The following is a 27,825-nucleotide window of genomic DNA, read 5'->3' as shown; positions in this document are numbered from 1 at the left end:
AAATATTCTGACTTAGGAAATAGCGCTTCATTATGATTTCTAATAGGAATTTAGTAGGTTTGACACTAAATATTATTTTTATATACACTGCATATTCCTAATTTTATGTTGTGATAATAAATTATTACTCTTCCTAATCTCTGTGTTAAAATTTCTTCATATTATGATCTGACATAAAAATCATTTCTGAAAAAATAAGCAGCGCTTCAGACCTCATACTTTTTTCATTTGATTTTGATGCTATAGCTCTTGATGAAAATCAATGTTGGGAAGTTTAAAAAAATTTCGTGAAATTTGGAGCAGAGGGTCATTAGTCCTTAAGACATTTCCCCGTAAGGTGGTATTTAACAAGCTTTTTCCACAACCCTATTCGCCATACTTTATCAAATGCAGCCTTGAAATCAATAAAGGCACAATATAATTTCTTTTTCTTTAGTAAAGTGAGTTCTATCAAAGAATGAAGTACGAACATATTATCAACAGTAGAATAATTTGCCCTAAAGCCGCTCTGGTTTTCCTTAATGAGGTCTACATTATCTGCATATGAGGTCAGTCTTCTACACAAAATAGATGTAAAAACTTTTCCAAGACAACTTAACAATGTTATAGGACGATAATTTTGCGGGTCGGTATAACTACCTTTTTTCTTATAGATTGGTTTTATATTTCCAACTTGCCACGCCTCGGGAACAATACCGGTATCAAATACTAGGTTAAACAATTTTACATAAAGTGACACCATGACATTAATAGATGACTTAATGTACTCATTTATAACAGTATCAGGCCCTGGCGATTTATTGTTCTTAATTGTCCTCACTACATTAAGAATTTCATCTGAGGTAATTGGGTCATTGATAAAAGAACTGTCTTCAAACGACTCAAGAATATGTTTATCAAGTTCGCTATCTGAGCCCCCTGAGTCCTGTTCATTTTCATTAACATTCTTAAAATAGTTATAAAACTCTACAATATTTATGTTGTGTTGCTCTTTAGGTCCTTTACCATTTACTATATTCCAGTATTCTTTTGGGTTTGAACTTCTTAACTTTTTAATATTACGTTGTAACTTAATTCTATAATCTTTGTATGATTTATTCAGCGTAGATTTATATTTCCTTTGTGCGTCTTGTAATTGTTGTTTGAAAACATTAGATCCATATAGTTTGTATTTACGTTTAATTTTCCTACAAAATTTCCTTGCCTTATGACAATCAGCGTTCAACCATTGTTTTATTCTTTTGTTTCTACTTACATCAATATTGCGAGGTAAAAATGTGCCAATTGTAGTTTTGGCCGAGGATAGTAATAGGTCAGCTGTGGTATTAAACAAAAAATCAACATCGTCTTTTCTTATATTATCAGGGTCTAAAATTTTGTTGTCTATAATTTGCTCGATATTTAGTAGATCTGGTGTACTTATATTATTACAGAAATCATTCGATTTAGTGGAGTCCCACGACTTAATTCTTTCGTGTAAATTTCTTTGTGACATACCTTCTAATTCATTGTCACTACGTATAATACTTAGATGACATGCCAGGAGCATATGGATATCTGAGTACAAACAATTAAAATCTAATACTTCAAAGTGTCTAACAAATTGAAAAAAAATCAGCATTGCATATGAAGTAATCAACAATACTTGACCTGGTAGTTGTAAAATTCCCCTTTTCTTCATCATTTGGTACTCTATCGTTCATTATATATAAGCTATTTGCCTTACAAAAACTCAGTAGCTGATATCCATAAGCATTCGTCTTACTATCACTACTTTTTCTGTTAATATTTACATTATGTTTACCCAACTTGTTAACATCACTTAAATTATCACAATCTTCATTTAAGGATAATTCAAATTCAAACAATTCATTTTCTTCATAATAATCTTTTTTTTCAGACACCCTAGCATTAAAATCGCCTGTCAAGCAAACAAAATCAAAATGATTTATTAAGTTTAAATACTCTAGTTCTATTTCATCAAATGCCTCTGGTGAGCTATATAATGAACCTTGTGGGGGGATATATACAATACCAAATAAAACATCACTATTACAATTAAACAGTTCACCCTTCACCTTTAACCAGTAAACAAATTTACAATCAGTTTCTATTGGTGTAATAAATTCTGATAAGGTTTTACGAAACCCGACAATTAATCCTCCCGATCGAACTCGTGCACATGTTTCTATTTTTAGCGAACAATACGTAGTCTTTCAGTTCAACACTGTCAAGGTCATCTGTTTTGGTTTCAGTGAAGCACACAAGATCGTAATGGTTCACTAGTTCTATAAACTCGGGGTAATTTAGGCGTCTGTTAATACCGCAAACGTTAACAGAAATTATTTTCAGCACGGTATCAAGATATTTTGTGTTGACATTTTCATTGAGTTGGTTGTTAAAGTTTTTAAGAGAGTCAGAGTCTGATGATTCACTTAGATATTCGGACGCGTTTCTTTGACACCCTCCATGGTTTTCCTATTTCCTACGTCCCGATTTTCTTCTCGATCCTCCTCGGCCTCCACCCCTGGGTCTCGGTGTGAACTCTGGAGCCGCTGCTGATAGACGCGAGTCTGTACGTCGTCGAGGCGGCAAATTTAAATCTGTGTTACCATGCTCTTCTTCCTCGTCTGATTCATCAAGTGTGAAAAGTTCCCCATCAATGTAAAGTTTATCATAAATGAGTTGTGCTCTCCTCTCTTGTTGCTTAGCTGATTTGAAATAAGGATAAAGTTTTTTTCTCTTTTCGTTGATTTCACGAGGAAATTGTTCACTAATTCCAAATTGTTTATTTTCTTCTCCTGCTAATTTATAGGCTGCCCTCCTTACCATTTCCTTTTCCTTAAACAGAACAAATTTTGCAACAATTGGTCTGGCTTTCTCAGGTATCTTCCTTCCCATCCGATGCACTCTATGAAATTCTACCTTTTGAGTTATCTCTAGTTTTTCTTGCATAAATGCGTTTATCTTCTCTTCACAGTTTTCATCTTGAGACTCAGGAATTCCGTAGAACAGCTGTAGAAGATCAAGTTGTCTCTCATTGTTCGAGCTTGTAATTCAACATGGCGATTGTTAAGTTCCTTCACTTCAAGACTCAGATTTTCCAATTTTGCAGTTAAATTAGCATTTGATCTTTCAAGGATTTGAATGGATTGTAGTTTGTCTTTAATTTCATTACCAATGACCTCATTCTCATCTACCTTATCACCGGTAAACTTCACACTTTTTTCCAGTTCACTCACAGTTCTTTTCAACTCAGTCACATCGGTGGTAACCCCTACCATTTTTTGCTCAAATGAATTTATATTTGACTCGATTTTGTCAAGCTTATTCAACTTTTGAAACATTTGATCCAGTTTTTGAGCAAGATTATCAATTCTGTTTCCATAATCAGGTTGCGTTATAAATCCCGCTGGTTGGGCTAAGGAGGGGTTTTGGGGTTGATAACCTACAGGGGAAACACTATAATTCATTGCATTCATTGTTGCATTTGGATTCATTGTGTTCATCGGTGTAGAAAAACAAACCCTCAAATCTCTGGCCACTTCATTAAATATATTGTCACTATCGCTGGACTCGGCCTGAGAAGTACTCAGTACACTAACCTTGTTATGATTTTCTTCATTGTTACTTACACAGTTACATTGTTGTCTTTTTTCCTTTTCCGTCCTTTGCTGGACTTTTTAGCAGATTTTCCAGAATCTTTGGAACTCATAGGGCCACATGATACAATCCGTAAGCAATATTTCAATGTGGAATTTAAATTAGATGCACTAATAAATTAATTTTTTCGAAGACCAGATTTTTACAACCGTACACTCTCACGCATGCGCATCCATCGTCCAATTCATTTGAATCGCAAAAAGAGCATAGCCTTTCTTCGTTGTTTTATTTTGGAATTCAAAAAAACTCAACAGTTAGTGTTCGGGGATTATTCTTCATAACAAAATAATTGAGATAAATTTCTGACATCTGGAAAAACTGGATACAAGCCGATAATTAATTAGATGTCAACTGATAATTATACAAGACGCCAATTTTTGATAATCAGGATCAAAATGAACAGTGCTTACCTTGCGCATCTTTTTTGTCTACCTTAGCAACTTGCAAGATAATTACAGATGCAATGATACATTTTTGTGCAGCTTGTATTTTTTTTTAAATTAAATCTTCAACAATTACTAGTATTTTTGTCTGAATTAGTATAGATATATTTGTGTGTATTATTTAATACAACATGAGCTTAAATTCTACACAAATACTGCTAGTATGCAAATTTAATCATCAAAGATATTTCATGATAAACCATTACTTTACAATACTAATCTCTCAGTAACCGACTATCCCTCTAATTCGGCCATTTCATTCAGTCCGGCAGCCGGCCGGTTTAGAGACGCCTTACTGTATTGGTTTTGTAAGTTGGTGTACATCTTGAATGATATCGCTAAGTATATGACATGGTGTCAGAATTTCACTAAATTGACTTTATTCCAATCAGGGAAAAGCAATACAGTGAATAGTAAGTATTTGAAAGAAACAAATAACCAAAATGTCTGAAAATTTGCTTTGAGCGATCCCCTCTTTAGACTAGGACAGTAACGATTTTTCTCGAGCATGAAAAAGTTGTTAAACCCACGTGGAGTTCAACAAGGGCCGTGATGTATACATGTATACAGTAATTGGCAGTTAACAAACGAAGAAAAGAAATCCTTAAATGTCATCTTCGAGAAATTTCGGACTTATGTTAAACCAAAGTCGGACAAAGTGTTTGCACGTTATAAATTCGAGTGCATAACGCAAGGAGAAGGTGACATTTGCGAACACTCCATTACTGCATTGATTGATTGATGTTTAACGCCCCATTCGAGAATTTTTCACTTATTTAGAGACGTCACCGTATGCCAATGAAGGGCTTCAAATTTAGACCTATATATCGGTAACTCAGGGCCATTGAGCAGTGAGGGTTCTTTTTCATGCCAACGCCTACCGTGAGACGGGACCTCGACTTTTTAGGTCTCATCCGGAAAACCCGTGACTTTTACTTCTAAGGCCGGAAGCAAGGCAAAGGAACAGTAACTACCCCTGTTTTAAAAATATACAACTATCTGCACTGTTGGGCTCATTCACGTAATTGTAACGAATGTTTTCTTTTTATTTACATTGTATTTATAATGTTACATTGATATTTGAAAATCGTTTAAAACGGTGTATACTGTTATAAGTAGCTGTGTTTGTAATGATTTATCTTACTTTTATACCATTTCTCAAAACTTTTTCTTGAGAATCTAAAGGAAAATTAATAAACTGTCATTAGACTTAAAGGAATTAGTCCGATTGGTGAATTTTGTTAATGATTGATAATTTTATAGAAAATATTAAAAAAAATTAATCTACACTTGATCGTGTCCTTACCTTACAATTTTTATCAAATATCTTGATGCAAAGAAAAAAGAAACTATTTTGCGCCTTTCTTGACTTTTAACAGGCATTTGATACTGTATGGCGGAATGTGCTTTGGACCAAGTTACATATTAATGGAATATAAATGGTAAATGTTTTCAATACATTCAAAATATGTCTAAAGGTGTTAAATCTATGGTGAAAATAAATGGCGTGTCCACAGAGTCTGACACATCTGTTTCATATTTGGATATTTTACTTGAAAAAGACGTTAATGGTAATCTAAAAACCAAGCTTTATGATAAACGTGATGACTTTAATCGTCAACTTCCCTTACTTATGCAGCAATATACCTTCATCACCTGCATACGGGGTATATATCTCTCAGTTGATTCGATACGCAAGTGCATGCTCTACGTATGTGCAATTTCTAAAACGAGGTAAATTATTGACAAACAAGTTGATGAAACAAGAATATCAGCTGTCTCTTTTAAAGTCATCATTTCGTGAGTTCTATGGTCGATACAATGACCATATCAGCAAATACAATTTATCATTGAGTCAAATGCTGACTGACCTTTTTCATACAAATTGTTAGGCCATTATTTACACACTGAATTGTCGACGGATTTTTCCGTTATTTCCCGATCATGACAAGGAGCACACAGCGGGTGTGACCGGTCGGCAGGGGATGCTCACTCCTCCATGGCACCTGATCCCACCTCTGATGTTTGAAGGTCCGTGTTTGCTCTGCTCCTATTTTGTATTGTTTAATGGACTTTTGAGCCTGAATACTGTTCGTTATCTTCATATATTTCATCTTAGAATGTAAAACTTTAGCTAATGTAAGAAAAAATTACCTGGGCAATTATTATTCCCACAGACCTAATGTTATTAAATTCATGGAACTAATGTCAACCAAAAACGAAAAAAATGCTAAAAAAAAAACTATGCATGTTTATCTTAAAAATTTATGATGCTGTCTGTCCTCCTTGATATATTTTCCTCTCTCTTATTTATTTTCTTTTTCAATCATCTGTCATGTTTTTTGTTTTGTATATGTATCTCTGACCAGATTGTATATAATGTATCTATATGTTATTCATGAACCCCATGTACCAATATTTTGGTTTGGGTGAATAAATTGAACTTGAAATTTCAAGAAATTTCATTTCAAAGTTTGTATCAATTTTCTTAAGGGTTGTTTTTAATAGTATGTTTATTTCACAAATTAACCATGCATCGGACATTGTCCGATGGTTGGATGATTACTTCTCATTTAGTATAATACCGAACTGACAGCTGTTTTTGCTCAACATATCCCGCAGTGAAAATGAAAGTTATGGATATATGACAACTAGAAGTGGTCTCTCTTTTTTTTTTTTTCAAACTAGAAGGTGATAACCCCCTAGCCTAGGTCACGCAAGTCGTTTGACCTCCCCCCCCCCCCACTCAAGACCAAGGCGCAAGTTGCCATATTTCAAGGCATTGAAAGGCCTATGTGATCAATGCAACTACAATCTCTCCACATTTGTGAATACAAGGGGTGATCAGAAAGTTCGCGAACTATCTCAGTCTATATTTACAAAACCACAATTCAGACCTAAATGAAATGTGGCATACATATAGTCATACAAATGTTCTATAGCCTAAATAGCATATCATATGTGATGTTTTGCTCTAGGTTTTTTGACGTCACAATGTGAAAATAACGTCAACTTGTAGATGTTGTGACAAAATATGGTTGACTCAGTCGTACAAGAGCAACGAACGGCTGTAAAGTTTAACGTATATTATCTTGGAAATTCCTTTGCAGTAGCATATAATAATTTGTACAAGGTTTATTCCAATATTAAAACTAGAGGAACTGTGAGCACTGAGCTCACAAAATGATACTCCCGCCTCCCATATCTTTATGATGGAAAAGTCTATATTTTGCTTTGGGAAATCCAAAATAAGTGTCCGATCAAAAAAGTAAAATAGGAGGACACAATAGCGCTATGTAATAAAGATTCTGTGAATGTAACATTAAATTTTATTCAGTAGTATTGGAGGAGTAGCGGATAAGAGATGGGTACTCCTCAATATTGTAGTAAGAATGGCAGAGTTCTATGTTTTTCTATTGGAAACCCAAATATGTGTCCGATAGAAATGTAAAATTGGAGGTACACAATGGGTAGGATCGAACTTCTTTCAGTACCATTTTTTTTCAAACGCTACCACTTACCCTTCTTTGATTACACTGCAATGTGCCTGTTGAAAGTGTGGGGGGGGGGGGGGCTAAACCTACGCCCCAATGTTCAATACCTTTATTATGTCTATCTTTGCAAAAAAGGGGGGGCTAAGCCCCCCCCCCCCCGGTTCCGACACCTATGACATGTAACTAAAACTATTGAAAATTTGAGATTAATAGAATCATTCATTACTACGAGTGTGGGATAGTGAAATTCCACCGAGGAGACAAGATTCACGGTCTAGCAGGAGGCTTTGACTAGTCATTGTCATTGTCAATGTCATTGTGCAAAATCTCACACTGCTGTCTCACACTGGACAAGTCTATCTAACACCGGTGATTATGCGAGAAATAAATATATTTTATCTCTTTAAATTAACCAGAACGAAATACGGTTTTTAAGTTTCTTTCTGTTTAATCAACAAAATGTGAAAAAAACGTGTTCTATAAAGTATCAACAAAAACAATAAAACATAAAATATGTGCATTGGTATAACAATTCATTTCATATCTCCCATTATGCTATATTAACTATACAAATTTTAACAGTATGTGAAACATTTAGCATCTAATTTGAACACCCTACCAGTGGCTAAGTGATAAGCGTTACATCTCATTCTTTGTACAACAAATTATATTGCACGTATCACAGAAAATACATTAGTTTGTAGATTGTGACGTCATATTTCAAAGTTATTGTGACGCCAGAAGATACAACCAGAGAGGGTCCACAAAGTTATTTTTAGCACGAAAATCAAGGGGCTTCTCGATGTTTTGTACAAGTCTTTCTGCAAGAATACGTTTCCTTTCGTTTTTCAACTTTGCGAAAAAGTCAATGTCATTGTGCAAAGTGTTACTTTGGGAATCTTTGAAAGTTCCCAAATTGTGTTTATTTTCGTAAGATTCTGGATAAAGCTTTGTTCTCTCAAGATTCAAAAATTCCCCAGGTTGTGAAGGGTACGGCAGAGTCGGTAAAGGATTGAATGTGACCGAAAAGGCGTCCCCTTGCACTGGATTGATAAATTCTAGTTTCTGCATCATACTATCCGACTGTGACGTTTTGGTCGTGGTTTTCCTGCTTTTGTCTGTAGTAGAGGTGGCTGCAGTCACGGATGGATAATCCAACCCATAGTCATAATTCAGGAACGGATCTAATGTTGGTGGTACAGTTGTCGGCGGTAACATAGAGTTTGACCTGCTAAAACCACTCTCACCAGGCTTTGGGAGTGAAAGCTGGGGACCAAGGGCCAGTGATTCTTCAGTAAATTTATCAAACGGGTCCTTGATTTTCACCGTTCTCTGATACCATCGACTGGCGCCTGAGTGGTCCCGACCTGGAAATCATATAAAAAAAATTATGTTATTTCAAAATAAATAATTCTGTTGGATTTAAATTTTAAAAGTAAACTTTATCCAATTTTTTTTCAAGTAAATCCAAACAAAACAAACAAAAAACAAATTAAACAAACAAAAAAGAAAAACAAACAAACAAAAAATAAATCGAGCGGATAACGGTTTGAAAGTACACGTAGCGACCAAAAACGATTCGATATATGAAGTCATGATTGTCAGTGTTCTAATATATGTAGAACAAACAAAATTGTACCAACGATACAGTGTAAGTAAGGGGAAATCATCAGACAAATACTCTTCGGATTTTATGCGAACCCTGCCACCCCAACCCTACCCTCAAAACGGTTGAAACACGGTACTATTGGTCTCAAGGGGATATTAAGAGTTTGGGGGTTAACATTCAAAAGTAATTGTTTTTCCCTAAAAATATTTAGTACATAGTGACCTAGACTTAAATACGGTGACCTTTAAAATAAATTATGGGAAACTCAAGTTTATGATAGTCATGCTTTATTTCGATCAGAGCTATTTACAAATAAATTTGTTTTGATTTTATGTGAAGGCATGCATGTTAATTTCTCAATGTTGATTTTCTGACGATGTTCGGGAGTCAACACTCAAAAACCTGACTTGCAGCAATTTAAAAATTTCCCTAATTTGTTTAATGAAATCAACATGTAGTGTGCATATACATAAATTTGTTTTGACTTAAATGTGCCTGTCACATAATCTGTTTTTTTTCCCGTTTGTTGACAAGGTTTCGAAGATTTAGGTATAGTGTACTTATCAAGGTTCTGGAAATTAATGAATGGAATAGATATAATAATTATTTTAAAGGTTAAATCTTTATTGTTTTTAAATGAATGTTATGAGAGAATCTGGGAATACATCATATTAATTTTTACGAATAAAATCTGGATATGTATACTGAAGTAATTTTTCCACTTTTTGGGGGGAGGGGGGGCTTTATGGAAATACGTAATTTTTTTTGTGTCGTCGTCTGCAGAGCAGAGCGAAACTTAGGGATCACTTCACCCGGCGTCTGTCTGTCCAGCTGTCACACCTTATTTCTCGAGAACTGTAAGAGGTATGGATTTAATATTTTGCACATATATTACTTTGCATTATGGCTTTTGTAAATTACCCTGGTTACCAATTCATGACCCTTGACCTCTGACCTAATTTTCAAAATAGTTCATAGTGCCCAATATACAGCATATTTTTTTTTTCATTTAAGGGGTAATGAAGCTACAAAGCAGGCTACACATGCGTTCCTTGGAACACTCTAGTTTATCAATAATTAAACTTTATGTAACATTATCTTTTAAAAAGCTTTAAAAAAAACTTACCCATGTGTCCGGAAACCACGTGATAAAAGAAAGCAATCGAAAGGTATTTCAAGGCAACCTACAAGAAAAAAAAGGTAATTAATAGATATAATTAATTCCTTCTTTTCCAACCAAGGAAAGTTTTTGATATGAATATATGTATTAAGGTATGACAAAAATATTTATCTTTATAGTAAGGGAATAAATTGCAATTGAACCATTTTATGGATACTAGTATCTGTGATCGGTAATTTACTTCCTGCAAATTACATGATAAAAATAGTCAATAATTTATTTTTACAATTATGCTATACAATTCTTTTTGAATATATTTATTTTTACCCTCATCCCCAATATAAGTGAAACATATGGACATTTTAATTCAGAAACAAAAGATAATATACAGAAATGTAAGAGAAAGAACTAGGGATTTAGACTCGTTTTCTTTTTTTTATCTACTGCCTTATTGAAATTTCGTCAAAAATATCATTAAAAGCATTTTACAGACATTCATTGCTATGCTTCTTAAAAATGAAGCCCTATACCTATATTCTCTTTAAAAGGAAAGGTGGACTTTCAACAATAGGGGAGGGGGTTCTTGGAAGACTTGTAGATATTCCGGGAATATTTTATTTTGGTAGCTGTGGAGATTTTTTTTTTAATTTGGTGTTTCCTATTTCTGCCTCTGACAGAAGTGAAACCCTAGGACATTGCATATACATAATTGTCAAAACCTAGTGTAATTGTCAAAACCTCGTGTTTATTTCTCTCTCTCTCTCTCTCTCTCTCTCTCTCTCTTGAGCTTGAGGTCAACATTATTTTTATATTTTTTCTCCTTCTTCCATTCGTTTTTCGACATTAAATATTCATAGATACTATTCAAACCCACTTAAAGCCACTTGCTATAAACATTCTTTTTCAGAAATCGTGAAAATAGATACTAAATATATATTTATATTCGTAAAATGAGTAAGTTTTACCACAAAAGTTTTTTTCTCAACATTTCCAATAATGTCCAAAAAATCATGAAAAAATACATTGATTTATAAATGTAACGACATAAAGTGAGAATACTGAACTTTATAGAAATCTACAATTTCTTCATATTTTAGGAATTTGATATGTGCATCAGTTACAACCAAAATAAGTTCAATAATGTATACCAATCTATGCATCCTATTTATTTGTCCTTAATCGCGTGAGAATCCTAAGATTGACATTTCTTCTTATGTTGACACTTCTTTTATTAAAAAAAAAGAAAAGTAACATAGGTCTTGATATTCAATGTAAAATAGACCAATGTGTCAAGTTTTAACAATTATAAAGGAGTCCGACTAGGTCGGGTCATTGCAGTTTAAGGTGAGTCACTTAAGAGTACTGCTCCCACGTTCGACAACTCTCTGACAGTTGATAAGTTCCAACGGCTATTTTTATTGAGAACTTGACCACATTTATAGGTTTTCCCAAATCAAACAGTCGATTTATTGATGACCAAACATAAAAGTTTGCTGTATGTGATCTCAATGCACATTAGTGGGATTATAGAAAGTATAATATCAGTGGGATTATAGAAATTATTACATTTTCAACAGTGAAATACTGTGATTTATTCATTGAATAAAAGTGATGTTCTCTCTCAGTGTGAAAGGATACCAAAGTGATATTCTCTCACAGTGTGAAAGGATATCAAAGGAAGTAAAAAATAATTTCTGGCCTGTAATAAGACTGAGATAGTAACTTAACCATCTTGACAGAGACTAAAACTGCCATTTTCTTCCAAATATGTTGCTTAAATCCATGTTACAATGTTTTCATCTCACAACTGCTAAGCCATGACGTCTCAACTGCTCAACTGTGACGTCACAGCCTATTACATTGTGTTAAGAAAAGACAGAGGCAAAGGGATAATCAAAGAAAATGTAATAAATAGAAAATTCAATGTTTTGTAGTTGGATATGGAATTTATTTCACGAGTGAGACAGGATTTTTTGATATTTTCACGAGTGCGAAGCACGAGTGAAAATATCAAAAAATCCTGTCTCACGACTGCCTCTATGTATAATATCAGTGGGATTATGGAAATTATCATGTTTCTAGTGATTATTTAAGTGTCGGAAACAGACCAATTCATTTTCTCAGTATAAAGACGGTTTCAATGAATTTTTTGGCAAAGTTCATTTCAAATGTCTTCATTAAGGACAAGGTACGGAAAAACAGAAAAACCCAGTTGTTTTGTTGGTCTAGGAGGGGATGATAGTTTGAGGTGTTGAATTTTAATGTTGGATCGTAGTAATTTTATCTTCCAGCTATTAATGTAATGTGAAATAATTGGATTTTTTTTTAGAATAAACGACAAAGATTTTGTTTGTTAACAAAGTCATTGTATCAACCATATATTTTGCGAAATGTTGACTGTAAACGAGACTATTGATATCCTTGTATCATCAACTTCTTTGTCGATAGCTTGTCTTGTTTAGAAAATTGTGCGTACGTTGAACATTCTATTGCGTATCGAATCAACTGGGAGACATAAACGCCATGTGCAGGTGATAATGGTACATTGCTACATAAATAAGGGAAGTTTACGATAGAAAAGTTGAAGTCATCAAGTTTATCACATGGCCGTAGGAACCGGGGGCACGGTTGTATAAAGTGTTTAAAAGTGGTACGTTTTGATGCTATTGGTTTTGATAAAATTTTGTGATTTAAACCTTTTAAACTATAAAACATCATAGAATATTCCAAGTATGTTTGGTTTGTGTCAAAGAAATTGTCAAGGTCAATATTTAAAAGTTTTCGAAATAGTGAATTTTTAATTCATTATTGTAACGGCACTGGCATTTATTTTGAGCAAGAATATGATTTATTGTACATTATAGCGTGTTCCAAATATACCAATCTTGGTCTGAGCGAATAATGAAAAATACAATTTAGCATCAAAAGAATCCTTTCATTTAGAAACTAACAAGTTGACAAAACACAGCTAAAATGAAAACAATGTTTAAAATTTATAATGATTTACAGATTACATGCATAATTTTAAACAAAAAATTATATCTAAGATAAAACACATAATTTTCAGGATTATACAATGCCAAACTGTTTATCCTAAATTTTAAGGAGTGCTTTATCCTCAGGTCTATTTCACTCAACTTCCAAACATCGACTGCAACATCTATCAGCCAGTTTCGAAATAATAGTTCTTAAACAAATTCGAACAATAAATAAAATGTATTGTGATATTTCCAAGGTTAACAAAAAATAATAGAAGTATTTGTTTTTCACATATTTCAACGACATTTAAAATGTCGATTACTGTCTTGTTTCTTTTTATTTCACGAATATATTACTCTTAAAATCTTGGTTCATTGTTCCCATGAAATTGAGTAACTAAATATATCCTCCCCCGCCATTTAACTACTTATGCATTAATTAGGCGGAAGTACTCTACTGTGCACCTAATAACATTCACAGTTCATGTATTGATTGGTCCAATAATGCAAAACTACGTATTTCTATTGGTCAGTTTGTGTTTTCGTTCTTATCCGTCAACGATATGTTTATTGTGACAGACAATAATCTTCTTGTAACTTTCTTGTCAATGCTCATAATTGGTAATCGTTTTATGGAAGAACAGTGCACAGAAGACAGAACCTTGCGTAACGCCATTAACTGGCCTTGTAAACAACACATGCTTATATATGGTGTATCTTTTATTATAGACAAGACAAAACTCATTCCAAAAAAGACACAATAATTTTTATCACCTGCCTTTTCAAACCTTTCATATGTTAAAAAAATGTCAGATTAGGATGCCAGTATACCTGTCAATCGGCATTTCATTTCCAATCAGGATACCTAACGAGACTTCCTGATTTAAATTAAAAAAAATCATGGATAGTGTAAATGTAAGGTAAACATGCGCATCGCGAAAGTTTAATATAAAGTTGAGTTGTAGTATAGCTTCTCCTTAAGAGAGTGTTTTAAGAACTATCTCCATTCTGACGAATAAGTCGTTCGTTTAAGAGGTTGGATCTCGTCACCAAAAGTGCAGTTTCAACAAATAGTCACATATAAGTGAGCAAATGGGGATTGGAAAATTAAGTTCTTAAGACATAGTAGATCTTCTCCAAATATAAAATGCAATTGTTGCATTATATATGATCATTACAAACACTTGCAAACACAGAAAATCGAAACAGGAGGTATGGTGTACTAAGTTTAAGTCACATGATATCAGTAAACATTTTTAAAAAATATTTCTTCCGAGCGAAATTCCTGCCGAAGTATGGGAAACCAAACGATGTTTACTTGTCCCTGCTGACAAATTACAGAAATTCATCACTCAAGTTTCAAAGTTTAAATCAAGAGACTGAGTAGAGATTTCTATGACATAATTGTGTTTAAATTACGACTACGGCAAACTAATGCATCACAATTAATAAAATTTTAAATTGACTGATGCCTTTGTCATTTGATCCGACGAAACTAAGCGCATTCTCTGAGCTATATCACAGAATTATAATTTCAAATTAACAAATAAATGAAAACTGCACTATTTTTCTCTGACATTGTACATTATTCATACTTTTTGTTTCTGGAAAACTGATAAAAATATAAAGGTGCATTTGGAGATAAGATTTGATGAATAAAATGCATACATATAAAGTATTGTAATTAAAGCGTCTTTTCCTAAATTGATTGAAATGTAAATTCTTAGGTCACATAGAAAAAAGCAAAATTAGATAACACTCTACGCTAAACTATTCCAACCATCGGTCGAGATATAATGTTGTTAAAATTCATCAGAAATTAAAACATTTTTTTCTGCAAAGACGAAAAGTTACAATCCTCTGCTTTTTCCCTCCTTTCATTTTTATTAGTCTTTTAACATACCCTACTATTTTTTTTAATACCATTGGGTTTTCAGTAAAGATATTACTGATATATTACAATAAAACTCGTTTATAACGAATTTGATTAAAGGAAAATCTCGGTTATAAGGAACTTTTTATGAATCTCGTAAAAAACTTTTCACTATGTTCCTTATGCGGATATAAAGTATCTCTATTAGAAAGACGCAAATTTGAGGTCCAAGTGACTTCTTTATAGTTGTACTGTATTTGTAAGAGGGGGTTCTGAATATACATTTTTTTAAAATTCTTTTATACACACACCCAGTCATTTTATTTTAGATCCCCGTCCAAATGGCCTACTAGTAACTCTATATACATATATGTTCATATTTATGTTGTAGCCTAATATTACATAATTCACCTTGTTGTTTTGAAATATTCAAGATTTTTTAAGAGAATAGGTGTCAACCCCCAACCCCAACCCCCCTTTCACTGATTTGCCAGTTTTACATAGAGACATGCTTTCACTTGAAGGATAATGAATAACAAAGATGTTGGTCCACATCCAAGTGTCAAGGTGAATAATTGATACTTCTATTTTTGGAAGCATCCCCTCCGTAAATTAATGTTTAGTAAAGATGTCAGCAAGCAGGTCATTCAGAATCCTTTTTAAAGACTAAATAACTTGCAGACATAGAAAATGATAGATCACGCCAATATTTATATATTTATTTGTTTATGTAATATTGTGCGTTTGTTTGTTTGATTTTTGTTGTTTGTCATTATCTTTTTTTTTTGTTTTAAATGTTTATATTTTGTTTCTTTTATAATCAATTATAAATATATCTTCTCAGAATTATATACAGTATTAGATTTCAAAATATTGATTTATCATTTTCTATTTATTGTAATAGATCCTTTTTTATTATTTAAATGAAACACAAGGAATTTTAATATTGAATAATAAAGTACGGACAATAAAGAATTCGACATAAATAAGAACAGATAATATAGAATTTGACATACATAAGGCCTGAAAGATTGAAGTAATTTGCTCCTAGTTAAAAATAAATATTTTGAAATGTGTACCTACCTAGCAAAAAAAAAAAAAAAAAAAAATGGGGGGGGGGGGAGAAAAAGAAGGAAAAGATAATGCGAGAGAGTTGGGTACAATTCTTATGATTTCCGGACTGTGTCAACTATAATGTCTATTTACTTATTTCTATTAAGGACAACTTAACAGAAATACATCTTTCAAAATTAAATTCAAAATGAAATAGAAGCAGGCAAGACTTAAATTTAAAAAGATTTTATGGCTTTGCATCCTTGTAATAAATGTACAAGCACAAATAAATAACCTGCACATAAATAAATAAATAAATAAATAAAAATAAATAAACTAATAAAAATACATAAATAAATATAAATATATAAATAAATAGATAAATAAATAAAAAGTTTCTCCTACCATCATTCTAGAAGTAGCTGATTATCCTTTGCTAACTAGATGAGGATGTTAAATCAAAGAAATCTGCTCACACAGCTATAGCACCTGTATTTCATAAGAATCATGAATGAAAAATGAACTGTCGTATTTTCTTCTAGTTCTCTTAACTGGGGGTGTGATCAGGGAAGCGTGAAGGCGCGGATGGACATTACCGGCAGATCGTTGAGGCGTGTTTTCGTCGGCTTCTGGTGACTCCTTATTTCAGGTCAGGAGACGCAAATACGCAGGCGCAAAACGTCACGCCCCGTCGATTCCGTGATTTACGGACACTTTGAGACATCACTGCGGAAGTTCCAGGTGTGATCAAACGTCATTTGTCGCTTGTTAACTAACAATCCCTAATGAATTCTTTATTTTTATTTTATTGGCAGATCCATCTATGCCGATAAGAATTGGAGTTTTTTAAATCAGTTTTCTATACCAAGAAAATGTACCAAATTATTGATTACAAACTTGCAATACTTAAAATATTGTTCTGTATAACTTTAATATATTTCTGGGCCAAATTGAACAGTATTCCAACTTTCCTTACCTAATGATTTTATACCACACATGAAGTATTAAATCAACAAAGAATACTGAAAACGCTAGGTCCGTCTAAATTAACTCATTCTGAAGATTTTTAAGTAAGTGCTTTGCACATAATGTTTTAAACGGGTACTCAAAATGAATCGTCAAAATTAATAAAAGAGGCTGAAAATGAAAAAAAAACAAAAAAAAAAAACAAAAAAAACTCAAACATTTCTTTGTTATTAGTATAACCGACTTCATTGTCATAATATATAAAACAATGTTTTTTTAATTAAGTAAACAAATGATTGATTAAGCAATTAAAAAAATTAATTACACGTATCATTTAACCTTTGTTTTGTCAAGCAGTTCATTGCTTTGGTGCATATTAATTTTACACTGCTTTTTGTTTTATGAAGTTATAAAAAGAAAACGTCTGTTGAGTGTTATTTATCAAATAAATCGGTGGTGTTGTCGTTGGGCATTGGTTGTGTATTTGTTTTACTATGCAAGCATATTGTACGAGTATATTGCACATATCTTTCAAAACCATATGCCTAGGGTGCTTTGCCATTAGAAATGTACAGTTTAACTTAAAAACAGGCTTCTTCATGAAAATCGCCTATTGCATGGTTAGCTAAAACAAAACAAAATTAAAAATGTTTCCAGAAAAAGAAATAGATGTATTTGTTACTTTTTTTCTTTCACTGAATTTGAAGAAATTTAATGTTAATTAGAAGTAAGTAAGCATTTATTGATGAACTTTGAAAATTTTAATTAATATAATCAATTATAATGATAAACAATTTTTATCATTCTGAAATAAATTATGTTAGTGTGGGCCGAATTAATTATTGCTTTAGTATGGTTTGTGGAAACGAATGCCTAAACCAATACAGGACAAGCACCTGTTGTTTATCATAGACCAGTGGTACGCCACACATACAGAAACTACATGTAGATATTGGTTCCTAAACTCCCTAGCTATCGCCCTCTAAAACCTTAGGTCTAATAGGTTCTGGGTTTTTTTTTTGTTGTTTTTTGTTGCTTGTACGTATTTCTTTTAATGATTAAAATTAACGGGGTTTTTTTATTGTTACAATACTACTTCCTTTTTTTCTTTTTAAGAAAGAAAGAAAGGTATAGAATGGAGAAAGAAAACATAAAAAAAAATAGATAAATGAATAAATGATTGAATATTTTTAAAACCGCAAATGTTATTGAAAGAATTTTTTTTAAGATTAAAGGTTTTCAGAAAAAAAATCTATAGATTGTATTTAAATATTTTATTCCCTTTTTTGGCCCCACCTTAGTCATGATTTGAACGAAGATGAATTAAGAAAAGCTCTTTTATATAACATTTTCCCTGCCCTTGTGGGTTTTGAGAAGTCCCATTTCTAAATTACCTCCCTTTGCTAGGAGAGCGATCCACCTTGAATCCACTTCACCCAGCCATGCTTTGTGGCTTATTTTGAAGAAATGGCTTAGAAGTTCGGAAGAAGTAAAGAAAGCGAAGGCACACGACATGCACAAACAGACCAACGAATACTCAAAGACAGTAAAGTTTACATTCTGGTGAACGGAAACTATATCAAACTAAATGTGTTCTCTTAAGGACATTAAGGTTAACAGATGACATTTCTCCTCCGCACTAACATATCTGGGATACCAATGTTGATGCATTTACTTACCGCGTGCACTCGTATGTAAAATATTCAAAACATTTAGATTGTTCTAGAAAAAAGCGGACAGAAATCAAAGGTAGCACGCAGGTAATGACGCCATGGTGTGATGATTACTTAAACTATCCTAGTCTGTCATCTCGTCAATAAGTGACTGAGGATGTTCTTAGCATTAATTAGCAAGTCTGAAAATTTGTGTACCCTTTAAGAGTAGGATTTTTAGGTTGAGGAGGAAGAAAACAGGAAAGAGAAGGATTGGACAGAGTGTAAAAAAAAATATTAGACCGGCTAAAAGCCCGAAAGTGTAGAAGCACTGTTTTCATAAGTTGCGACTGAAAGCTGCAAGGTACATGTATCACAATAGAGTTTAACCCATTTAACCAGTTTTTGCTTTCAGTTGTAAAAGAGGAGAGCTCTGTTGTAACCACAATTGAAATAACTTCACTATTGAAATAATTATTTCTATAGTGGTTGAATGTGCATTTCAAAATCAAAACAGGTTGCAACCACTATTGAAATAAAGTTCACTATTGAAATGATTATTTTAATAGTAGTTGAAAGTGCATTTCAAAACCAAACACAGGTTGCAACCACTATTGAAATAACGTTTACCATTGAAATTATTTCAATAGTGGATATTATTTCATTAACGATTTATACGTGTAACCACTATTGAAATAACAACCTCCGTTGTTATAACGCTTATACTAGGTTTCCCCGAATGGTTATTTTTAATGCTTTGACGGGTAGAAACGTTGGATTTACTATCCATATTTGTTGTGTAGGCAAGCCCATGAATATAAGCGAGAATTTACTACTATTCTTTATCCTTTGGATTAAAAAATAACTATATTTTCACCAGAAAGTTTGTACACATATATGGTACCTGATAATAAAAGTAAGCTAGATTTTGCTTTTCTCAAGTTATATTGGAAAAAAAAAATGCCGTTGCAAAATGGTTATTTTACATGGAAACAAACAGTGTTAACAAAGCCTTTTAAGGTCTGTAAATTACAACTGGAAAGAGTTTTTTTTAGATATAAATCCAGAGAATTGCGGTCCCCCGCTTTTCGAGATCTTATTGGTGTGGGTGCAGTTGAAACTCTGTCCTATTTCATTTGTCCATCATGCATTTTTTATCAATTTTGAAAGGTGGTGTAATATCCCTTTATAAAGATATAAAAGTCCCAACTCTTCAAGTGCAAAAGTTACAACCATTGTTCCATTTATGAAAAGTAGGTCTAACTTCAAGGACATGAGGTCCAAAATCATCATATATGGGGAAAGGTCTGGTATTAGGCTATGGACATGTAAAACTATGAATGAAAAGTTGTATTTGTGAAACACTGAAGACCCCATATGGTATCCCATGGCGAGGGTTAAAGTTTCTCAAAGGCAAGTCAAACTCCAAGGTCAAGAGATAAAAAATGTTGGTACCAAAAAAGACCTTTTAACAAGGAATACACCTGTGAAATATGAAAGCTCTAGCACCAACCATTCAAAAGTTATGACCAAGGTTAAAGTTTTTCAAAAGTAGATCAAACTCAAAGGTCAAGGAGAAAAGGTCAAAACTATTGGTACCTTGGGGAAGGACTTATCACAAGAAAAACACATGTGAAATATGAAAGCCCTAGCCCAAACTGTTCAAAAGTTATGAATAAGGTTAAAGTTTTCTTAAAGTAGGTCAAACTCCAAGGTCAAGGTTAAAAGAGCAAAATTGTTGGTACCCAAAAGAACGTCATGCCACAAAGAATATATATGTGAAATAAGAAAGCTTTTGCATCAACTGTTCAAAAGTTATGGCCAAGGTTTCAGTTTTTCTAAAGTAGGTCAAACTCCAAGGTCATGTTCAAAAGTTGTTGGTACCCAAGGAAAAATTTTGTCACAAGGAATGCACATGTGAAATATGAAAGCTTTATAGCACACTGTTCAAAAGTTAGGGCCAAGGTTAAAGTTTTCCAAAAGTAGAACAAATTCCAAGGTCAAGGTCAAAAATTGCTATATCCCAGGAAAGGTTTTATTACAAGGAATAGTAAAGAAAGTGCATAAGAAAGTTCTTGTCACAAGGAATACACATGTGAAATATGAAAGCCTTAGCTCCAACCAATCAAAAGTTATGGGCAAGGTAGAAGTTTGCGGACAAACAGACAGCTATACAGACGGACGGACGGACGGACAGGGCAAAAACTATATGCCCCCGAATCTTCGATTACGGGAGCATGAAAAGTAAGTCAAGGTCACGGGTTAAAAAAATCGGCATATTCGGAAAGGTCACCAGTAACGCACATGTGAAATAAAGTGTTTTACAGTGAATTACATGTAATTGTTAGAAAAATGAGCCCCAAATTGAAGAATTGTATCCGTTTTCTGTTTAAACGCGTGTTGACGACTGTCAAACGCATAAGCATTTAGGAAATTCATCACTGTAGGGGACAGAACCATGACAACGAAATAAATTAATGCTTTAGAGTCCAGAAATAGGCGCTGAAGTGGGTGGGGGTATTTTTTCCAAGACGAGAGCTTTCATCCTTTATAGAGTTTATGTATATAGGTGTGGTACGTCTTTTGAAAACGTGTTTTTTCTTGACTGAAAGTGTCAGAATCTTTATTTTAACAAATTTTAAGTGTATTTAAAGTAGATTTAAAATTTTATTAATTTATTTTACATTTAACAATCCGGAAGACAAGCCCCTATGATTAAAGTAGAACAATTAAGGAAGTTTATTTGAAGATTGAGGTGATGATGACAAGTTATAAAAAGACCACCTGCTACAACACTAATATTTCATATCTATTTAAATGTAGACAGATTGGGTAACCCTTCGGGTCTCTGGATTTTGATTTTATGTCACAAACATATCACAGCTGATGGGTTTAGGTTCGAAACAAATCAAGGATGATATATTGAACAATACCTGTGTGATCTTGATCTATTGGTGCTGAAGAAATACAGATTGACGTATTCTACGCAATAATGATGAAACACGAGGAAAGAAGCATAAGGCGGTTCATGGAGCTGTATCTTGGACACCGTGTGGGTGATTTAAGGTTAAAACATTACGAGGGGTTATCAAAAAGTTCGTGGACTGAGGCGATAAAATTAGTACTATGTAGCCTGTGCTTTCAAAATTTATAAGGAACACAAAACAACAAAAAAATAAAGAAATGATAAAAATTTTAGCTTGATACGTTCATTATATGCCACATTATTATAAAATAAAAATGACATTATATGATCACCCGGCGCTGTCGCCGTTTAGTTTCATGACGTCCAACTACGTCATTGTTTTTCAATGTCCGATTCTTCTACCTCATACACTTATCTCGATGAGATTCCATGGAGTTGAATAAGGACTTAAACCCGTCTTGTTTATATGTCTTTCCAATGTCATGAACAGCTGCTTTCAATGCATATAATATTGCAAAATGGATTTATACATTGGGAGAGATCCTCGCTTGATTATGTCAGCATATTTTGCTTTTTGGAGCTCAATATCTACCACATATGATCAAAGTCATTTTTTGACGTGACTGACTTTTCACACCTTGACTACAAATCGACATTAACTGTGCATCCCTTTTCTCTCTGAATCTATTTTGGCATTAAAAAACAAGTACTCTGGATACATTTTATTTCTCTGTAGCCAGTTTAAACATTTCCTAGGTCTATACCAGTTTTCTCGGGGGCAAAACTTTATAGATTGTTGGAAAAAGGAACCCTCCCCCTTTTTGACGTCATTTTCAAGCCCTTGATTGTTTGGACACGCCATACAAAATTTACGATAATTTTTTTTAGAATTTACAGAATGAGGTAAAAATTGCATATTCTACGGAGCAATAGTGTCCCATCACATACTTGAATTAACGGGATTTTTGGATGTCAAATGTTCATAATAAAAGAGTTTTTCTCAGTTACACTGAGGTCGAAAAGCGTGATGTTCGAGGTTGCGCCGCCTGGACATACCATTGCTTACAAAAACATTACTAATTTATTAAAAAATAAAATTTATAATTTGTGGTTTACTCCATAGATAGAAAAAGATAATGCTAACTATAATTTAAAATTCATTGATGTACCTAAAGCGATGTTTATTTTATGGCACTAATCCAAGAACTTTTTGATACTCCCTCGTATTTATTTACCATACCTCTCTTATTTTCTCTTATGCACTTAGTAAACGAAAGCGTAGTATTATAATCATATACTTACATTTTCAGATGTAATTGTTCGAGATAAAACTACACATAAGGAAATACATGTTTGTGACAGAACTGTCCTCATGCTGGTGTGACTTAGTAATACATTGGACGAGGCTTGCAGACTTAGATTTCTGATTACAGAATAAAAATATAAATATCTCATTTTTTATTGAATCAAGAATCAGGTAAAAATGTAAATAAAAGGACTAACTGTCTTTTGATTTTATGATGACATCAAACAAATTGCTCACGTGATAATTTTATGCATAAACGCCTTCGGCTTGGACCTCTTACTCTCCCTCCCTTTCTTCTTTTATAAACTTTTGGTGTAAAGTAAAAATTCCTTTACAAATCCAACGGAAAGGGACATGGTGCTAGTTTTTCTTAAGTGACATTCACAGTATTCTTCCTTGAAATAAAAAAAAAAATCCAGAAATCTCTTACGTGCTGTGGCTCTAATGGTTTGTACTTAACAATACACCTCCTTCTTCTACAAACTGGTTTCTTAGGGTTAATTCTTTAATAATTGTGTCACAGGGTGACAGTTACTTTTTTAAATTTTATTATAGCTATTTTATCTAGTACAGCTTGTATAAAATTCAGAGTAAATTCCATTCATTCATACATGGTCAATGTAATCGTGTTTGTATTGTATTCTGTGTTCGGTGTCACGTGATTGTCTTGTGTTTTTTGTAGATTCCTGGGTGAGAATGGTACAACCAGTGAGTGTGGGATGTGGTTGCTATGTACACATGTGTGAGAGTTAGTATCCAAAAAAATAACGTAGAATTATAACTTCTATTAAAAAATTATACCCGCGGAATTATAAAATATGTGGTCAACTATGATAAGATATGTGTTTTTGTTAACCTTAGATGCAATTCTAAATAATTTTAAAGAAAAAATGGCATGTAGACAATTTTGATTATGAGAATTGTTCAAAATTAATACCTTAATATTATTTTTGAAGGACGTGGGCATATTCAACATCAACTTGTTAATGTTTTCCAGTGAAAATCTTCAAAAATTCTCTAAGCAAATGAACATTTTTGATTTTCATAAGTTGATGTGTTTCGGTGCATTACTAAATAAAATATGAGATCATACTTCTCTATGTTAAATTTTGGCTGTTGAATTTTGAGAGATATGTACTCTGAGACAGGTTATATGAAAATAAACATGCAAAGACATGTGTTTTATGGGCTTTTTAGTTAGGTTATGATATTAAAGGTATTCAAATGAGAAAAAATATTAGTTTGACAGACATATTTGAAAGTCCTGACCTACCTTAAGTAAAGCAAAATTCCACACTAAACTAATGATCTAGTAGTGTGCATCCGTAGATTTTGGTCAACATAGGGCTTGTAATTACTTGGGAATGGACTTGTTCTAACTTTAAACTAGTCACTCATCCCGATAATGTAAGTCCAATCCAGCATCTGAAGCAAGTTTGAGAGTGCGTATCCTTTGATGCAACATCCATGCAAGTTTGGTCAACTAAAGCTTGAAGTTACTTTAGAATGAAACTGCTCCAAAAACTTTAACCTGGTCACTCATCTGGAAAATGTAGGTGAGATTCAGCATCCAAAGCAAGCCTGTAATGGGCATCCTTATATATAGCATCCATATTGCATCCTATGTCAACATAGGGCTTACAGTTACTTGGAAATGAGATCTGCTCCAAAAACTTTAACCTGCTTCAAAAACATTAACCTGGTAATTCTTTAGCTTAAATTGTAGCATCTGAAACCATGACTAGTACAATGAAACATTTTCGAAGCATCGATCCATGTATCTCTCATTAATATAAAGTACTTGAAAAGAAATTTAACTTGAGACGCGGACGGTATTGCGTAAGCTCCCCAACTTCGCTGAGGTGAGCTAAAAACAGAAATGGTGTAACAAGAAAGAAGCAAACAATGCAAACACGAGAAAAACATAGAAACGAGTGGTTTGGGTAATAATAAAAGACGAATAATGTATGTACATTGTACGATATCGAAAAGAGGTTCATACTTGAATATGTAGTTTTGGAAGAAAACAAAACTAAGGTACTACATAAACAGAGTCTTCGTTGCTAGGCAAGTTGCATGAAAAGACCTACAGAGTCAGCTGTGTCTACAATTTTGCAAAATGATAAACACGCCATCGCGCTAACACACAACACGCCATCACGCTAACCCAATTATACAAAACACGTCATAGCGCTTATATACACAACACGCCGTTGCGCTAACATGCTTTCAAACAACACGCTGTTGCGCATACACAGCTTTACACAACACGCCGTCGCGCCGTCACACAACACGCCGTCGCGCTAACGCAACTTTCCACAACACGCTGTCGCGCTGTCACACAACTCGCTAACACAACTTTGTGATAGCGCGACGGCGAGTTGTGTTTTAGAGCGACGGCGTGTTGCGTGTTAGCGCGACGGCGTGTTGCGTATTAGCGCGACGGCGTGTTTTTCTGAACGCGCTGTTGAGCTTTTGCAAATGGCCCTATCCGGACACCATGGAAATGCTTACTATGACATCACACAAAAATATAAGTTCTTCAAATTACCACAAAATGAAATGATTTTCTATTTTAAGGTATTCAATGTATAACGATCATAATTTGTACCTAATAAATGAGTGGTCCGATATTTTTAATCATGGTAGCATTTTGAAGGTCTTATCAAATAAAAAAAACTCCACCAAAGGAATTTACAAAATTTTGATAATTGTCCAATTAATTGCACCTTGAATTTTACATTGAAGTCTAGGGCAGCGCAGGTGTTATTAAGATATTGTAAAAAGAAGTTTGAACTTCATACAAATCTCTTAGTGAAAATTTGCATAAACTCTCTCTTTATTAAAATCTGAAATAAAATTAAACATTTTCCACAGATATTTTGACAAAATTAAAATTTTCTTCTTTTCATCAAGGGCAGATAACTCTTCAAAAAAATTTAAGGTGCAAAATGGCCGGCTTCTTATACGTTAACAGTCATGTGAATTTGGTTCATTTCACTTTCATCGTTATTTAGCAATATATATCTAACTAGTTTAAATTATTCAAAATTTTTCAATATCCTTTCATTATACATTGATTACCTTAAACTGTTGGATAGCTTTAAACTACATCAATACTTACTAATGCAGGTATTAAATCCCACACAGGCTGTAGAAGAAGGGCATTTTGAAGAAAAAAAATGTTTACAGACAGTCTGACAAAAAGAGAAACGGACATTTTTCTGATCTGTAACCTGTGGAACTAAAATGAAAAATAATAAGTCCACGGGCCACAATGCTCACCTGTGTCCCCTTGGCCCTCCGGTTTTTCATCACAAAATCTTTTTTTGAAAAAAAATCTTTTTTTATTCATATGAAAAATTCTTACCCTTTATCAAAGCCTCACTCTAGCCCCAAGGTCATGAAAAAAACTTACTTCAGGGGCCATGATTTGTACAAACTTGAATCAGCACTACCTGTGAATGCTTGCTTAAAGATCACTTATCATATTAATATCCCTTATTATGGCCCTGCTGTTTCTGAAAAGATTTCATTATATAAATATTGCATGCGGTTGAGTGCAACACTGAGTGCAACACATTGTCAACCAAGGAGCAGTTAAATATTACTGATCATGGCCCTGCTGTTCTATAAAATATTTTGGAAAAAAAATATGCCCCTTAATCGATTGATTGATTGTTTGTTGTTTAACGTCCCTCTCGAGAATTTTTCACTCATATGGAGACGCCATCACTTGCCGGTGGAGGGCTACAGTTCTGACCTATACTCGGCACTTACGGCCATTGAGCAGTGAGGGATCTTTTTCGTGCCAGCATCTACTGCGACACGGGACCTCGGTTTATACGGTCTCATCCGAAGGACCGGTCTCCACGTCCCACAGTGGGATTCGAACCCGCGACGTAAGGATCAACTCCTTACTCCGCGAATCTAGAGCAGACGCTCTAACCACTGCGCCACGCGGGCGACCCCCTTAATCGAAGATTCATTGGTATATAGTTTTTTGCACTGTCCGTTCGTTTGTCTGTTTGTCCGCAAAACTTTGCCCATAACTTTTGATTGGTTGGACCTATGGCTTCCATATTTCACATGTGTATTCCTTGTGACAAGACCTTTTCTTGGTACCAACATATTTGACCACTTGACTTTGACCCACTTTTGCAAAAATTTACCCAACTTTAACCTTGGCCATAATTTATGAACAGTTGGTGCTAGGGCTTTCTTATTTCATGTGTATTTATCGTGACAAGACCTTTCCATGGGTGTAAATATTTTTTATCATTTGACCTTGATCTTTTTACTTTTTAAGTTTTAAAAAATGTTAAAATTGGCCATAACTTTTGAACGGTTAGTACTAGTGCTTTTAAATTCCACAGGTATATTTCTTGTGTCAAGGCCTTCCTATGGATACTAACAATATTTACCTTTTGAACTTGACCTTAGAGTTTGACCTACCTTTGAAAAACTTTAACCTTCGCCATAACTTTTGAACAGTTGGTGCTAGGGGCTTTTATATTTTGTAAGTGTATTTTTTATGCAAAGGCCTTCCCCTGCATACCATTAATTTTGACCCTTTGGCTTTGACCTTGGAGTTTGACCCACATTTAGAAAACATCAATCTTGACCATAACTTTTGAATGGATGGTGCTTGGGCTTTCATATTTACCAGGTATATCCTTTGACACAAGTTTTCTTTTGGCAACATTTTTGATCTCTTGATCTTGGAGTTTGGTTTGCATTTG

General features: G+C 33.6%; 1 protein-coding gene across 1 annotated transcript; it reads right to left on the bottom strand.

The window, feature by feature from the left end:
- Positions 1-8,045: 8,045 nt before the first annotated feature.
- LOC133183334 (uncharacterized) lies at positions 8,046-16,840 on the bottom strand. The gene is made up of 3 exons (XM_061318295.1): positions 16,639-16,840; positions 10,336-10,393; positions 8,046-8,967 (listed from the first exon to the last, which is right to left on the bottom strand). Exons 1-3 carry the CDS (start codon positions 16,642-16,644, stop codon positions 8,327-8,329), a joined length of 705 nt encoding a protein of 234 aa, XP_061174279.1. The 5' UTR covers positions 16,645-16,840; the 3' UTR covers positions 8,046-8,326.
- Between the last annotated feature and the right edge of the window lie 10,985 nt (positions 16,841-27,825).

The sequence above is a fragment of the Saccostrea echinata genome, unplaced genomic scaffold, assembly GCF_033153115.1.
Source record: "Saccostrea echinata isolate AGI-Se365-2 ecotype Australia unplaced genomic scaffold, CSIRO_AGI_Sech_v1 ptg000009l, whole genome shotgun sequence".
Classification (NCBI taxonomy): domain Eukaryota; kingdom Metazoa; phylum Mollusca; class Bivalvia; order Ostreida; family Ostreidae; genus Saccostrea; species Saccostrea echinata.
The sequence above is the reverse complement of the archived record's forward strand: the minus strand, read 5'-3'. Positions and strand labels throughout refer to the sequence as shown.

Excerpts from the sequence above, each read along its gene's own strand:
- LOC133183334 (XM_061318295.1), bottom strand. Across the intron at positions 8,968-10,335 it reads CGTGGTTTCCGGACACATGG|GTCGGGACCACTCAGGCGCC; the intron begins GTAAGTTTTTTT and ends TATGATTTCCAG.